At 44.1% G+C, this 17500-nt stretch overlaps 2 protein-coding genes across 2 annotated transcripts in view; both read left to right on the top strand.

Moving 5' to 3' along the window:
* vta1 (vesicle (multivesicular body) trafficking 1) overlaps positions 1 to 379 on the top strand; it is a 32032-nt gene extending 31653 nt beyond the window's left edge. The window contains exon 8 of the mRNA XM_056428456.1: positions 1 to 379. This exon is cut by the window's left edge and continues 809 nt beyond it. The gene's annotated coding sequence lies outside the window, so the exon portion shown is untranslated.
* Positions 380 to 477: 98 nt separating this feature from the next.
* Positions 478 to 17500, top strand: part of LOC130202725 (adhesion G-protein coupled receptor G6-like) — a 40703-nt gene continuing 23680 nt past the window's right edge. The window contains exons 1-5 of the mRNA XM_056428450.1: positions 478 to 1601; positions 3447 to 3538; positions 15984 to 16331; positions 16645 to 16781; positions 17174 to 17453. Coding sequence (XP_056284425.1) covers positions 1600 to 1601; positions 3447 to 3538; positions 15984 to 16331; positions 16645 to 16781; positions 17174 to 17453 — 859 coding nt within the window. The 5' untranslated portion in view covers positions 478 to 1599. The remainder of the gene's footprint in view (positions 1602 to 3446; positions 3539 to 15983; positions 16332 to 16644; positions 16782 to 17173; positions 17454 to 17500) is intronic.

Here is a 17500-nt window from a genome sequence, read left to right as displayed (position 1 = left end):
GGGGTTCGATGCTGACCGGACGCGCTGTGGCTTTAATGTTCCGGAGAAGTAAAATAACTCGACGCTCCTCCGCCACTAACTTTATTACTTCCTCCTGTGATCCCGCCAGAATAAAACGCTGTCTTAGTGTGGCTGGTCAGCCGTGTGGCGTGTAAAGGGCGCGTTTAGCTGACATGCTACGTGAGGAGCTAACGAAGGTGTCTCCGTTTGAATTTAACTCTAATTTAATTTTTTGCTGTTTTACACGATAAAAAGTTGAAGGAAGCCAAAGCGCCTGTTTGTTGATTCTGTGTGAGAGCGGCGGCCATCTTGTTTTTTATGGGGGTTTTATTATTTAACGTTTCTCAGTTTGAATAAAATATTTGAAATGATGCTCAAATGTCTCGAGTTTCTTTATTTAATATCTTTGATATCTTTGCCGGGGTCTGCGTCCGGCGCCGTGACGGCGATGGACCGGGCTGGCTGCTTGTCGGTGCTGGTTACCTTCTGCCCCCAATGGCGGGGCTATCGCCCAGTCTTTGGATTACCTCCCCCCCTTCCTACTCGTTGCAAGTCATGTCTAAGATGTATGTGCTTATGTGCAATGGTGTTTTTGTTTCTCCTGCTCCCACACTGTACCCCTCTAGGGGCATAGTCGGGGGGTGGCTTTTTCTTTTTCTCGCCTCTCTTCCCTCATGTTATGCTGTCATCTTTCATCCACCCTTTCCAAGATGGCGCCGCGGACGGCGCCTCGGTGTCTTGGTGCGCGAATCTTGCACCTTCCGCCAAAAAAAGTTCCTCGTTTGTTTGTGAAAACATTCTTGGCAATAAACCTGTTTCTGATTCTGATTCTGATTCTGATCTTTGGGAATTTTTTATTCATTTTTAATTTAATTTATTCGACGGGTTTATTTTCCTTTTAGATTAAAAAAAGTAAAGTCTGCTTCCTGGATTCAGGGATCTTTAAACATGTTTATGAAACAGAAACGTCAACATGTGACTCGCTTTGAAGAAACCGGCAGGGCAACAACAGTTTATTGACGTGAGCGATGTCGTGTTTTTCGATGATCTGCTTTTCAAATTAAAAGTCTCCTGTCTCCGTCGAGAACTGAAGTATAAGCAACATTACACATCTTATTAAACATTATTACTATAATGTATCCGTATTGTGTTGTCGTTTTATATTAGTTTGTATTATAGATGATTACATTGTTTCCCTAATGAAACTTGTGGGTACATTAGCTTATAATAACAACTCTTCTACAGTCAGTGAACTGCAGTGGAAGTTTAATAATAACTTTATTATTATTAATAATTATTCTGCATTAACTACAGTTCACGCATCGTTTCCCTTGCAGTGAACTGAAGTCATCTGAAGGCTTTTATTTTGAAAACGTCCGAAACGAATCCACCCCGCCGGGCCGTCCGGGCAGGAGAAGCGAGCCCACCCGGGCGGGAGTCCGTCTCCTCCTCTCTCTCTCTCTCTCTCTCCCTCCCCCTCTCTCTCCCTCCTCCTCTCAGTCTCTCTCCGTCTCTCTAGACTTCGGGTCTCTTTCTGGATTTCATGAGTTTTGTCTGAACTTTGAGGATCAAGATGAAACTTCAGGAGTAGCTTCAGTGATGTGAGTCCACGTTGTTGTTGTTGTTGTTGTTGTCAGTCAGAAGAAGAAGAAGCTTTCGATCTGAAAAATGAAAAACCTCCTTTTTAAAGTTATAACAGTTTATATATATATATATATATATATACAACACAAACAAATACAAAATATTTAATATATACACGTATATATACATGTGTATATATTAAATATTTTGTATTTGTTTTAAAAGTGTTTCATTTTATTTCGAGAATGTTTTTATTTTTATTAATTATTTAAATTATGAATTCGATAAGAAAAAGTGTTTATATATATTTTTATATTTTTTCATTGAATTGGAAAATTGTAAATGAAATGTATTTATTAGGGCTGTCAATCGATTTAAAAAAAGTAACTAATTAATCGCACATTTTGAAATTAATTAATCGCAATTAAAAGTTACAAGTTCATTCTTTTTAAAGACCAAACTTCACACAGAGCTGTGTCTTCAAAGAGGCTCCTACCTATAAAGTGCCAGCGAGGTATTTAATAGAATATAGAATGAATATACACTTTTATTAATCCCCAAGGGGAAATTAGTTCTCTGCATTTGACCCATCCTTAGTTATGAAGGAGCAGTGGGCTGCGGTGATGCGCCCGGGAAGCAACTGGGGGTTCAGTGCCTTGCTCAAGGACACTTTGACTTGCAACTAATGGGGAGAGCGGGGATCGAACCCACAACCCTGCGGTTGCAGGACGGCCCTCTTACCCCACTGAGCTAAAGCCGCCCCCCCAATATCATGGATGATAAATTGTTTCTTCAGTGAAACATCAGATTAGTTAAAAAAAAGAAGTATATAGAGACCCCATTGGTCCTGTCATCTTTAACACTGAGCAGCAGAACCAGTGGCCTTGGTAACTGACTGACATTCACATATGTCACGTTCACCCTCTGGAGGCTGGGGGCATGTTCTCCATTTTACAAAAAAATGTAAATTCACCTTTTAAAGGCGTTTGCATGTGACACACCCCCACGTGTTCTACATCAAACATTCCAGAACAATCTCAGCTCTATTCAATGAGGCTCATTGTCCTCGCGCCGTGTTCTCTGTTCTCTGACTGACAGGCTGCTAATGAGCCTCACCTGTGAGGTGGGAGGTCCTTTGTGATTTACTGAGTGTTCATTGGTTGTTTTTTCCCCAAAATGTTGACAGACAAACGGATTGACCAATCACGGTGAAGGTTTCGTGTGACGAGTTATTTCCGCGCCGCGTCCCCCGACACGTCGCCCCTCCGTTCCTCTGTGTTCAGAGGGGGAGACGGGAGGAAGGAGGAGCAGGAGGAAACCCGACTGATTTATCCACGAGTTAAACTCATTTATGATCCTTATTTTCGCCGAGAAATAATTGTTCTAAAAACGGAAACAGTGTTAAACCGTACTGCCGCGGCTTGACACTCGGTTTGAGTGTAAAAACTTCAACGAACACCGGAAGTAAACAAAGTTGCGTTAATTGCGTTAAAATATTTTAGTGCGTTAACGCGGCCAAATTAATCGCATAGATTAACGCGTTAACGCTGACAGCCCTAGTATTTATATTTAATAAATGTTTATAATCCTCTGCTGTCCGTCATGTTCATATGACGTTCCTGAAGGACTGGGTTTGGGGTTCCCTCTGGGTCAGAACCGGTTCACCTGAACCAGAACCTGAACCGGTTCACCATAACCTGAATCAGAACCTGAACCAGAACCTGAACCGGTTCACCAGAACCAGAACCGTGGACTGAGTCCATATTAATCTCCAGGATCCATCCAGGAAGCCCTGGAACTGGAAGTGAGAAGCACCTCCTTTTATTCTGAGTTCTGATGATCTCCCCGTTCTGCTCCTATAGGGAGTCCTGTACAGGAGGAGGAGGAGGAGGAGGAGGGTGGAGCCTCCGTCAGCTCCTCCCAGTCCTGGTCTGGATGAGCCTGCAGCGACACGGTGGGTCCGGCAGGAGGATTTATGGTGTTTGAGTTCACAGTTAGTCAGCTCACGAGTCACGTCCAGGTCCTTGAACACACCACGAGGCGTTCAAGTTCAGCTGCGAACAAACTGACTGAGAAGTTTGAGCAGATCTTTATGTTATTGGATCCGTTTCAACTTTATGATGCAGATGATGAGTATTCAGACGGATGTTTACTTTGTTTACTCTGCGATACAGACGGTCTGCAGAGTCCCTGTTGACAGAGAGCTCTTCACTCATTGGCTGTCAACAGTAAACAGGAAGTGAAATACTTCAAAGGCTTTAAGACATTCAGAAAAGTTTCAGTGAAGAGGCAACCTGAGAATTAAAGGTGCTTCATCACCATGTTTCAGATGCTCTTCATTCCCCCATTGGTTCTGCTGCTGTTTGCATGTTTCAGTCGTCATGTTTCAGTCTTCATGATTCAGTCTTCATGTTTCAGTCTTCATGTTTCAGTCTCCATGTTTCAGTCGTCATGTTTCAGTCTTCATGTTTCAGTCTCCATGTTTCAGTCTCCATGTTTCAGTCTTCATGTTTCAGTCCTCATGTTTCAGTCTCCATGTTTCAGTCCTCATGTTTCAGTCTTCATGTTTCAGTCTCCATGTTTCAGTCTTCATGTTTCAGTCTCCATGTTTCAGTCTTCATGTTTCAGTCTCCATGTTTCAGTCTTCATGTTTCATTCTTCATGTTTCAGTCTTCATGTTTTATTCTTCATGTTTCAGTCTTCATGTTTCAGTCTCCATGTTTCAGTCTTCATGTTTCAGTCATGTTTTATTCTCCATGTTTCATTCTTCATGTTTCAGTCTCTGTTTCAGTCTTCATGTTTCATTCTTCATGTTTCAGTCTCCATGTTTTATTCTTAATGTTTCAGTCTTCATGTTTCATTCTCCATGTTTCAGTCTTCATGTTTCAGTCTCCATGTTGCAGTCTTCATGTTTCATTCTTAATGTTTCAGTCTTCATGTTTCATTCTTAATGTTTCATTCTTCATGTTTCAGTCTTCATGTTTCAGTCCTCATGTTTCAGTCTCCATGTTTCAGTCGTCATGTTTCAGTCTTCATGTTTCAGTCTTCATGTTTCAGTCTTCATGTTTCAGTCTCCATGTTTCAGTCTTCATGTTTCAGTCTCCATGTTTCAGTCTTCATGTTTCAGTCTCCATGTTTTATTCTTCATGTTTCAGTCTCCATGTTTCAGTCTTCATGTTTCATTCTTCATGTTTCAGTCTCCATGTTTCATTCTTCATGTTTCAGTCTTCATGTTTTATTCTTCATGTTTCAGTTTTCATGTTTCAGTCTTCATGTTTCAGTCATGTTTTATTCTCCATGTTTCATTCTTCATGTTTCAGTCTCTGTTTCAGTCTTCATGTTTCAGTCTCCATGTTTCATTCTTCATGTTTCAGTTTTCATGTTTCAGTCTCCATGTTTCAGTCATGTTTTATTCTCCATGTTTCATTCTTCATGTTTCAGTCTCTGTTTCAGTCTTCATGTTTCATTCTTAATGTTTCATTCTTCATGTTTCAGTCTCCATGTTTTATTCTTAATGTTTCAGTCTTCATGTTTCATTCTCCATGTTTCAGTCTCCATGTTTCAGTCTTCATGTTTCATTCTTCATGTTTCAGTCTTCATGTTTCATTCTCCATGTTTCAGTCTTCATGTTTCAGTCTTCATGTTTCAGTCTTCATGTTTCATTCTTCATGTTTCAGTCTTCATGTTTCAGTCTCCATGTTTCATTCTCCATGTTTCAGTCTTCATGTTTCAGTCTTCATGTTTCAGTCTTCATGTTTCATTCTTCATGTTTCAGTCTTCATGTTTCAGTCTCCATGTTTCAGTCTTCATGTTTCAGTCTTCATGTTTCAGTCTCCATGTTTCAGTCTCCATGTTTCAGTCTTCATGTTTCAGTCTTCATGTTTCAGTCTCCATGTTTCAGTCTTCATGTTTCAGTCTTCATGTTTCATTCTTCATGTTTCAGTCTTCATGTTTCATTCTCCATGTTTCAGTCTTCATGTTTCAGTCTTCATGTTTCATTCTTCATGTTTCAGTCTTCATGTTTCAGTCTCCATGTTTCAGTCTTCATGTTTCAGTCTTCATGTTTCAGTCCTCATGTTTCAGTCTTCATGTTTCAGTCTCCATGTTTTATTCTTCATATTTCAGTCTTCATGTTTCAGTCTCCATGTTTTATTCTTCATGTTTTATTCTTCATGTTTCAGTCTCCATGTTTTATTCTCCATGTTTTATTCTTCATGTTTCAGTCTCCATGTTTCATTCTTAATGTTTCATTCTTCATGTTTCAGTCTTCATGTTTCAGTCTCCATGTTTCAGTCGTCATGTTTCAGTCTTCATGTTTCAGTCTCCATGTTTCAGTCTTCATGTTTCAGTTGTCATGTTTCAGTCTTCATGTTTCAGTCTTCATGTTTCAGTCTCCATGTTTCAGTCTTCATGTTTCAGTCTCCATGTTTCAGTCTTCATGTTTCAGTCTTCATGTTTCATTCTTCATGTTTCAGTCTTCATGTTTTATTCTTCATGTTTCAGTCTCCATGTTTCAGTCTTCATGTTTCAGTCATGTTTTATTCTCCATGTTTCAGTCTCCATGTTTTATTCTTAATGTTTCAGTCTTCATGTTTCATTCTCCATGTTTCAGTCTTCATGTTTCAGTCTCCATGTTGCAGTCTTCATGTTTCATTCTTAATGTTTCAGTCTTCATGTTTCATTCTCCATGTTTCAGTCTCCATGTTTCAGTCTTCATGTTTCATTCTTCATGTTTCAGTCTTCATGTTTCATTCTCCATGTTTCAGTCTTCATGTTTCAGTCTTCATGTTTCAGTCTTCATGTTTCATTCTTCATGTTTCAGTCTCCATGTTTCAGTCTTCATGTTTCAGTCCTCATGTTTCAGTCTTCATGTTTCAGTCTCCATGTTTTATTCTTCATATTTCAGTCTTCATGTTTCAGTCTCCATGTTTTATTCTTCATGTTTTATTCTTCATGTTTCAGTCTCCATGTTTTATTCTCCATGTTTTATTCTTCATGTTTCAGTCTCCATGTTTCAGTCTTCATGTTTCATTCTTAATGTTTCAGTCTTCATGTTTCATTCTTCATGTTTCAGTCTTCATGTTTCAGTCTCCATGTTTCAGTCGTCATGTTTCAGTCTTCATGTTTCAGTCTCCATGTTTCAGTCTTCATGTTTCAGTTGTCATGTTTCAGTCTTCATGTTTCAGTCTCCATGTTTCAGTCTTCATGTTTCAGTCTCCATGTTTCAGTCTTCATGTTTCAGTCTTCATGTTTCAGTCTTCATGTTTCATTCTTCATGTTTCAGTCTTCATGTTTTATTCTTCATGTTTCAGTCTTCATGTTTCAGTCTCCATGTTTCAGTCTTCATGTTTCAGTCATGTTTTATTCTCCATGTTTCAGTCTCCATGTTTTATTCTTAATGTTTCAGTCTTCATGTTTCAGTCTCCATGTTGCAGTCTTCATGTTTCATTCTTAATGTTTCAGTCTTCATGTTTCATTCTTAATGTTTCATTCTTCATGTTTCAGTCTCCATGTTTCAGTCTTCATGTTTCAGTCCTCATGTTTCAGTCTCCATGTTTCAGTCGTCATGTTTCAGTCTTCATGTTTCAGTCTCCATGTTTCAGTCTTCATGTTTCAGTCTCCATGTTTCAGTCTCCATGTTTTATTCTTCATGTTTCAGTCTCCATGTTTCAGTCTTCGTGTTTCATTCTTCATGTTTCAGTCTCCATGTTTTATTCTTCATGTTTCAGTCCTCATGTTTCAGTCTTCATGTTTCAGTCTCCATGTTTTATTCTTCATGTTTCAGTCTTCATGTTTCAGTCTCCATGTTTTATTCTTCATGTTTCAGTCCTCATGTTTCAGTCTTCATGTTTCAGTCCTCATGTTTCAGTCTTCATGTTTTATTCTTCATGTTTCAGTCCTCATGTTTCAGTCCTCATGTTTCAGTCTTCATGTTTCAGTCTCCATGTTTTATTCTTCATGTTTCAGTCTTCATGTTTCAGTCTCCATGTTTTATTAGGATTCCCATCCTCTCTTCTTCCCTCGTTTCCTCTTCACTTCTTTTTACTTATTTATTTTTGTACTCACATTTTCTTCTTTTTCTTTAAGTCCTGAACTCAACGTCTGTGTCCTCTGGTTGGTTCATCTGGTCATGTGGTCTCTGTACTGGTCTCTTAACCCTTGTGTGTGTGTGTGTGTGTGTGTGTGTATTTGAACCGGTCGGTTTGGCCTGAGGCTATTGGAAAATATATTAACACACACACACACACTGAGGTTAGCTGTGTGTGTGTGTGTGTGTGCAGGAAGCTGTACATGTTTCAGTGATGAAGCTCCTCCTCCTCCTCCGCCTCCTCTTCTTCCTCCTCTCCTCACCTCCTCCCCCCTCGGATGCCACTCTCTATTACCTCCTCATGACAGACAGGAGGAGGAGGAGGAGGAGCACCTGTGAGCAATTACTCCACACCTTTGTCTTCTTTTATGATTTATAATTCAGACATTCCTCCCTCTCCCTCTCTCCCTCCCTCTCTCTCCCTCTCTCTCTCTCCCTCTCTCCCTCTCTCTCTCCTCTCTCCCTCTCTCTCTCTCTCCTCCCTCCCTCTCTCTCCTCTCTCTCTCTCTCTCTCCCTCTCTCTCTCTCCTCCCTCCCTCTCTCTCCCTCTCTCTCCCTCCCTCTCCCTCTCTCTCTCCCTCCCCTGAGAGTGACAGAATGAAGCTCTCTCTCCCTCCCTCTCTCTCTCCTCTCTCTCTCCTCTCCTCTCTCTCTCTCCCTCTCCTCTCTCTCCCTCCCTGAGTGACAGAATGAAGCTCTCTCTCCCTCTCTCTCTCTCTCTCCCTCCCTCCCTCTCTCTCTCCCTCCCCTGAGAGTGACAGAATGAAGCTCTCTCTCCCTCTCCCTCTCTCTCTCCCTCCTCCCTCTCTCTCCTCCTCTCCTCTCTCTCCTCTCTCTCTCTCTCCCTCTCTCCTCCTCTCTCCTCTCCTCTCTCTCCTCTCCTCTCCCTCCCTCCTCTCCTCCTCCTCTCTCTCTCCCTCTCCCTCTCCTCTCTCTCTCTCTCTCTCCTCCTCTACCTCTCCTCTCCCTCTCCTCTCTCTCTCCTCCTCTCTCTCCCTCCCTCTCCCTCCTCTCTCTCTCTCTCCTCTCTCTCCTCCTCCCTCTCCCTCTCTCTCTCTCCCTCTCTCTCTCTCCCTCTCTCTCTCTCTCTCTCCCTCTCTCTCTCTCCCTCCCTCTCTCACTCTCCCTCTCTCTCTCTCTCCCTCTCTCTCCCTCTCCCTCTCTCTCCAGAGCCCTGACCTCTTGGTGCCTCCTGGCTGTGAGTCTGTCTCACATGTAATTCTCACGTTCACCACTTGGCGATCCCGTGACCCTTAGTGACAGAATGAAGCTCTCTCTCCCTCCCTCTCTCTCTCCCTCTCTCTCTCTCTCTCTCTCCCTCCCCTGAGAGTGACAGAATGAAGCTGTTCCGGCCCTCTTGTCCCTTGTTTACCTTTCTCCGCCCCACGGGGAAACTGACGGTCTGGAGCGTCTCGTCCGCCATTGTTTGAGGAATGAAATGAGAAGCTGTTGAAAGGGCTCCTCCTCTTCCGGGCCTCAGGGCTCCGGTGCTGCTGGGGGCCCTGAGGCCCGGAGGCCCTGGGGCCCGGAGCCTGAAGGACATCCAAGGGCTCAGGCTCCGGGAGGAGACTCACACACATTAAGCTAACGTATCTACTGCGTCAGAACACGTCACAACGTGCTAACGGGGTCGCGTGTTAAGACGTCTCTTTGTAACATGTTGTTGCTAAGCTAACGTTAAGACAAGCTAACGTTAAGACAAGCTAACTTTAAGACAAGCTAACGTTAAGACAAGCTAACGTTAAGACAAGCTAACGTTAAGACAAGCTAACTTTAAGACAAGCTAACGTTAAGGTTATTTTCGTTGTGGGGGTCTGTGTGGTTCTGTGGGGTTCCCTGTGGTTCTGTGGGGTTCCGTGTGGTTCTGTGGGGTTCCCTGTGGTTTCGTGTGGTTCTGTGGGGTTCCCTGTGGTTCCGTGTGGTTCTGTGGGGTTCCCTGTGGTTTCGTGTGGTTCTGTCTGGTTCTGTGGGGTTCCCTGTGGTTTCGTGTGGTTCTGTGGGGTTTCGTGTGGTTCTGTGGGGTTCCCTGTGGTTCCGTGTGGTTCCGTGGGGTTCCGTGTGGTTCCCTGTGGTTCTGTCTGGTTCCGTGGTTCTGTCTGGTTCCGTGTAGTTCTGTGGGGTTCCGTGTGGTTCCGTGTTGAACTCCCAGCCTCCAGAGGAAAAAGAGAAACGTGATTCTGTTCTGACTGAAACTTGAGATACGACTTTTAAAGGTTTGGGGTTTTGTATCGTGTGGTTTTCAACACACACACAATCACACGCACACACACTCTCTCACACACACACACTCACACACACAAAGCTTTTACTCTCCGAGCTGAATGAAATCAGAGGATCAGGAGATGTAGAAGTCTACAGTCCCAAAGAGAGAAGGGCTGTGTGTGTGTGTGTGTGTGAGAGAGGGAGTTAGTGTGTGTGTGTGTGAGAGAGAGGAGTGTGTGTGTGTGAGAGAGGGAGTGAGTGTGTGTGTGTGAGAGAGAGAGGGAGTGAGAGTGTGTGTGTGAGAGAGAGGGAGTGAGAGTGTGTGTGCGTGAGAGAGAGGGAGTGTGTGTGTGTGTGTGTGAGAGAGGGAGTGTGTGTGAGTGAGAGGCAGAGTGTGTGTGTGAGAGAGGGAGTGTGTGTGTGTGTGTGTGTGTGTGAGAGAGGGAGTGAGTGTGTGTGTGTGTGTGAGAGAGGGAGTGAGTGTGTGTGTGTGTGTGAGAGAGAGAGGGAGTGAGAGTGTGTGTGTGTGAGGGAGTGAGTGTGTGTGTGTGTGAGAGAGGGAGTGAGAGTGTGTGTGTGTGTGGGAGAGTGTTTCTAGTTTTCCATCAGTTGAAGGATTTAAGTGTTTTTAGATTTTAAATCTAAATGTTACTGAAATCTCATGTTGAACAACTTTAATGGAGGCAGAAGAGTTAGTCTCTCCCTCCCCTCCCTCTCTGTCTCCCTCTCCCCCCCCCCCCCTCTCACATACTGGGCCCGTGACGTTCTGCGTGCGTTGGCTGTGGTCTGGAGATCAACGGGTTCATTGTTCCTCAGGAGAGAGGCGGCCATTCTTTCCATCGCGGCTTGTCTGTTATTATTCTGTGAGGGCGGAACGTCCTCCAGCTGTGGAGAACATGAGGAACCCGTTCTGTGAAGAACCCCAGAGACCACATGTAGAACCTAAAGAACCCCAGAGACCACATGTAGAACCTAAAGAACCCCAGAGACCACATGTAGAACCTAAAGAACCCCAGAGACCACATGTAGAACCTAAAGAACCCCAGAGACCACATGTAGAACCTAAAGAACCCCAGAGACCACATGTAGAACCTAAAGAACCCCAGAGACCACATGTAGAACCTAAAGAACCCCAGAGACCACATGTAGAACCCCAGACCACATGTAGAACCTAAAGAACCCCAGAGACCACATGTAGAACATAAAGAACCCCAGAGACCACATGTAGAACATAAAGAACCCCAGAGACCACATGTAGAACCTAAAGAACCCCAGAGACCACATGTAGAACCTAAAGAACCCCAGACCACATGTAGAACCTAAAGAACCCCAGAGACCACATGTAGAACCTAAAGAACCCCAGAGACCACATGTAGAACCTAAAGAACCCCAGAGACCACATGTAGAACCTAAAGAACCCCAGAGACCACATGTAGAACCCCAGACCACATGTAGAACCTAAAGAACCCCAGAGACCACATGTAGAACATAAAGAACCCCAGAGACCACATGTAGAACCTAAAGAACCCCAGAGACCACATGTAGAACCTAAAGAACCCCAGAGACCACATGTAGAACCCCAGACCACATGTAGAACCTAAAGAACCCCAGAGACCACATGTAGAACATAAAGAACCCCAGAGACCACATGTAGAACCTAAAGAACCCCAGAGACCACATGTAGAACCTAAAGAACCCCAGAGACCACATGTAGAACCCCAGACCACATGTAGAACCTAAAGAACCCCAGAGACCACATGTAGAACCTAAAGAACCCCAGAGACCACATGTAGAACATAAAGAACCCCAGAGACCACATGTAGAACCTAAAGAACCCCAGACCACATGTAGAACCCGAGACCACATGTAGAACATAAAGAACCCCAGAGACCACATGTAGAACATAAAGAACCCCAGAGACCACATGTAGAACCTAAAGAACCCCAGAGACCACATGTAGAACCTAAAGAACCCCAGAGACCACATGTAGAACCTAAAGAACCCCAGAGACCACATGTAGAACCCCAGACCACATGTAGAACCTAAAGAACCCCAGAGACCACATGTAGAACATAAAGAACCCCAGAGACCACATGTAGAACCTAAAGAACCCCAGAGACCACATGTAGAACCTAAAGAACCCCAGAGACCACATGTAGAACCCCAGACCACATGTAGAACCTAAAGAACCCCAGAGACCACATGTAGAACCTAAAGAACCCCAGAGACCACATGTAGAACATAAAGAACCCCAGAGACCACATGTAGAACCTAAAGAACCCCAGACCACATGTAGAACATAAAGAACCCGAGACCACATGTAGAACATAAAGAACCCCAGAGACCACATGTAGAACATAAAGAACCCCAGAGACCACATGTAGAACCTAAAGAACCCCAGAGACCACATGTAGAACATAAAGAACCCCAGAGACCACATGTAGAACATAAAGAACCCCAGACCACATGTAGAACATAAAGAACCCCAGAGACCACATGTAGAACCTAAAGAACCCCAGAGACCACATGTAGAACCTAAAGAACCCCAGACCACATGTAGAACCTAAAGAACCCGAGACCACATGTAGAACCTAAAGAACCCCAGAGACCACATGTAGAACATAAAGAACCCCAGAGACCACATGTAGAACCTAAAGAACCCCAGAGACCACATGTAGAACCTAAAGAACCCCAGAGACCACATGTAGAACATAAAGAACCCCAGAGACCACATGTAGAACCTAAAGAACCCCAGAGACCACATGTAGAACCTAAAGAACCCCAGACCACATGTAGAACATAAAGAACCCGAGACCACATGTAGAACCTAAAGAACCCCAGAGACCACATGTAGAACCTAAAGAACCCCAGAGACCACATGTAGAACATAAAGAACCCCAGAGACCACATGTAGAACCTAAAGAACCCGAGACCACATGTAGAACCTAAAGAACCCCAGAGACCACATGTAGAACCTAAAGAACCCCAGAGACCACATGTAGAACCTAAAGAACCCCAGAGACCACATGTAGAACCTAAAGAACCCGAGACCACATGTAGAACCTAAAGAACCCCAGAGACCACATGTAGAACCTAAAGATATATATATATATATATATATATATATATATAGGGCTGTCAGCGTTAACGCGTTAATCTATGCGATTAATTTGGCCTCGTTAACGCACAAAAATATTTTTCCACAATTAACGCAACTTTGTTTACTTCCGGTGTTTTTTCACTCCTCTGAGTGTCAAACCGCGGCAGTACGGTTTAACACTGTTTCCGTTTTTAAAACATGAGTTCTCCGCGAAAATAAGGATCATAAATGAGTTTAACTCGTGGATGAATCAGTCGGGTTTCCTCCTGCTCCTCCTTCCTCCCGTCTCCCCCTCTGACACACAGAGGAACGGAGGGGCGACGTGTCGGGGGACGCGGCGCGGAAAGAACTCGTCACACGAAACCTTCACCGTGATTGGTCAATCCGTTTGTCTGTCTACATTTTCACAAAGGACCTCCCACCTCACAGGTGAGGCTCATTAGCAGCCTGTCAGTCAGAGAACCAGAGAACACGGCGCGAGGACAATGAGCCTCATTATATAGAGCTGAGATTGTTCTGGAATGTTTGATGTGTCACATGCAAAAGACTTTAACCTTCCTCTTGTGTTAGGGTCGGCACCGACCCATTTTAGGTTTTAAATGCAAAAAAGAACCACATACATTTGTTTATTTTCATCAAGGCTTTTTGACTTTGTCAGGAACCTCTATTTCAACTAAATAAAACAAAAACATTTTGTTTCACTAAATTATAAAATGCTCTGGTTGAAATTATGACCTTTGTGTTGTTAGGGTCGGTTTCGACCCGGTTATAAAAATAAGATTATAAAGCAATAATTAGAGCCAAAACTGAAATCATAAGTGCACTGTCAGCCAACACAGTGGCAGCCAGCTCCTCCCCCAATCATGGGAGCTTTAGGGGATTCTTATTTTGCATTGTTCTCTCCAGAATCTACAGATTTACACAGGCAAAGCTGCGAGTGGCATCCCCGAGAAAAACCAAGGAAAACGTGTGGTCCTCGATATGACTACTGGACTGCAGGGTCACAATATCACCTGTGACAATTTCCTTACCAGCTATGACTCAGGCCACCTGATTCTAAAAGAAAGAGGTGTGAGGTCTGCCCAAGCAAGACACACATATTGTGCTTCAACTGCAAGAAATGTCTCTGCAAAGAACACAATAAAAGTGTCACTTTTTGCCACACATGCATCTAAACACACACATACACATGCAAGTTCTTGCACACAGAGACTTTTACTCTGATTGAGTTTTTTTGTTTGTTTTGGAACTAGTAATTGATTTCTATTGGTTTGATTTGCTTTATTGGTTGTTTGTTTGACCTTGCAAATCTATATGTTGTGTTATGACTTGTTCTGCTTTTTATTTTGTGTTTGTATTGAAGTTCTATTGCTGAAAAAAATACTTTTTAGCCTTTTTCTTGAAGTAAATATATATGGGTCGAAATTGACCCTAACACCATAAATGTTACTATCGTTAATAATATTAAAATAAAATAAAAAAATATAACAAATTTATTTCAGAGATGTGTTCTAATACCCCTCAGTAATAGTCAGGTAACACAACAACCCTTTATTTATTTAAATGATTCTCTTGAGGTTCATTTTACCATTTTTTAAATTGAAATATGATATACTGACAAAGAAAAGGCCCAGAAGCCCACACCAAAAATATTAAAACCAATATTTTCATGGATAAGGAAGCCTAACAAGGTAACCAAGAGATGAGAAACAAATTGGATGATAGATCATTGTTGTTGGTGTATTTTACAGCTGATTTAAGACACGGGTCGGCACCGACCCGCTAACATAAGAGATGGTAACAGAAAGCTAACACAGGAGGAAGGTGAATTTACATTTTTTTGTAAAATGGAGAACATGAGCCCAGCCTCCAGAGGGTTAACGTGACATATGTGAATGTCAGTCAGTTACCAAGGCCACTGGTTCTGCTGTTTATGTTAAAGATGACAATGGGGTCTCAATGTACTTCTTTTTTCACTGAAGAAACCATTTATCATCCACAATATTAAATACCTCACTGGCACTTTATATGTAGGAGCCTCTTTGAAACACAGCTCTGTGGGAAGTTTTGTCTTTAAAAAGAAGAACAAAATAACTTTTAATCGCGATTAATGAATTTCAAAATGTGCGATTAATTAGTTAATTTTTTTAATCGATTGACAGCCCTAATATATATATACATATATGTATATATATATATACAGTATATGAATATATATACATATATATTATATATGTGTATATAACCATATATATATATATATACATACACATATATGTATATATATACATATATGTATATATATATATATACATATATATATTTGTGTATATATATATATATATATATATAACCATGTTCATGCTCCTGCTGCAACACTTCACACTGAAGGGTGAAGGATTGGGGCTGATTACTGTGGAGTCACTGAACCAATCATCTTCTCTGATTGATTGGTTGATTGGTTGGTTCATTGGTTGGTTGGTTGATTGGTTGATTGATTGGTTGATTGGTTGGTTCATTGGTTGATTGATTGGTTGGTTCATTGGTTGATTGGTTGGTTGATTGGTTGATTGATTGGTTGGTTGATGCTGACTTCACGTCTTGCCTTCTCCTCCTGATTCAGGGTCCAATCTCTCAATGACAGTTCCTAAACCACTCTCCTTGTGTCCTGTCATCTTGTCCCTTTACAAGCGTCTTGGTTTCGTCTCCTGAGTCCTAAAGGTCCTTCTAACCTTCTTCTTGAGAACATTTGTCTTTGTCCTCTTTGTCCTTGAATCTCTGGTCGTCGACGTGGAGGCCCTCCCACCTCCTCTGTTTGTCCTTGGCGCCTCCTGATTCCTCCTTTGTCTTTGGTCTGGTCGCCTACCCTTTTCCTGGGTGCTACCCTCTTGTCGCCTTGTGTCCTCTCTCCTCGTGTCCTTGTATACGAGCAACTAGTCTTCTGAGTGCCTTCAGTGGCGGTTGTCCATCTGAAAGCTCATGAGTGTGTCCTCCCACCATCACCTGCAGTGCTGGGCTGCAGCTCCACCACCTGTAACGTGGTGCTGACGGAGGCCCAGGGGCACTTCACCTCGCCCTGCTACCCCCACAAATACCCCAATTCTCAGGCCTGTAAGTGGACCATGCAGGCCCCCGCCGGCTTCATCATCCAGCTCTCCTTCCTCGACTTTGACCTGGAGGAGGCGCCGGGCTGCATCTACGACCGGGTGCTGGTGAGCACGGGCAGCCTCGACGTGAAGTTCTGCGGCCCGACGGCCAACGGTCTGACGCTCAACTCCACGGGCAACGTGATGGAGCTGCAGCTGACCTCCGACTTCAGCGTGCAGAAGAGGGGCTTCAGTGTGAGCTTCCGACACGGTAGGTTCAGGCTCCTCTGATCCGGAGATCTGGACTCTCTCTTACTTTGAAAAGAAGGACACAATTGAAACCCTAATAATTGTCTGAGAGCTGACTGTGTGTGCGTGTGTGTGTGTGCGTGTGTGTGTGTGTGTGTGTGTGTGTGTGTGTGTGTGTGTGCCAGTTAAAGTCTCATAGAATGAGACGAGTTGAAGTGAAGATGGTGTCTGACTTTCTTTAGTTTTTGTCTCCATGTCTTCGTTGCTCCTCTTTATTCATCCTCTTCTTTACTCATCCCTCCTCTCCTCTCCTCTCCTTCCATCCTTCTCTCCAGTTGCCGTGGCCCTGAGGAACCAGAAGGTCTCCCTCCCCAAAGGGAACCGGTTCGTCCAGGTCTCCGATTCCGTGTCCTTCCCGACGCTCAGTGAGCTGACGCTCTGCTTCGAGGTGGAGCGCAGCGGCCAGCAGCAGGTGAGTCAACCCCCCCAGGTGAGCCGCCTCAACCCCCCCAGGTGAGCCGCCTCAACCCCCCCAGGTGAGCCACCTCAACCCCCCCAGGTGAGCCGCCTCAACCCCCCCAGGTGAGCCGCCTCAACCCCCCCAGGTGAGCCACCTCAACCCCCCCAGGTGACCTGGGGCTTTGGAGGAGCCCTCGTGTTAGAAGGGAAAAGTCCACCGCACTTCACCAGAACTCTTGTGTGTTGAAGTCAGAGGGTAACTTTGGGGCTGCTCTGGTTGTATAGAAGTCTATGCTTCATGTGTTGAAGCGGCATTCTCTCTCCTGACCACCAGGGGGCGACTCCTCTGGTTGTATAGAAGCCTCTGCTTCGTGTGTGATGTGGGTTCTCTTGGTTCCTGAACAGAAAGAGTGGCTCTTTAACTACTTGGACCTCGGGGGAACCGAGGCTCTGAGTCTGGGCTCCGATCGGTCCGGCATGAAGCTGATCGTGGGCGGAGTCGTCTGCCCCATCGACTCCATCCTCTCCTCCAGCGACTTCAGCTCCTCCATGAGGCCGTACTGCGTCCTCTGGACCTCCTCCAACGGCCGCGTGGGAGTCTACTTCAATGGGAACTACTGGGCCAAGACCTGCTCCTCCTCCAGCGGCCACTCGGTGCCCCCTGGTGGACAGTTCCGGTTAGGAGGTGAGCCCTAAGGCTGAGACCGAGTTAGCTTTCGTAAAAACACAGAT

Source organism: Pseudoliparis swirei, chromosome 12 (genome assembly GCF_029220125.1).
Source record: "Pseudoliparis swirei isolate HS2019 ecotype Mariana Trench chromosome 12, NWPU_hadal_v1, whole genome shotgun sequence".
Lineage (NCBI taxonomy): Eukaryota > Metazoa > Chordata > Actinopteri > Perciformes > Liparidae > Pseudoliparis > Pseudoliparis swirei.
This window is presented reverse-complemented; position numbering and strand designations above follow the sequence as displayed.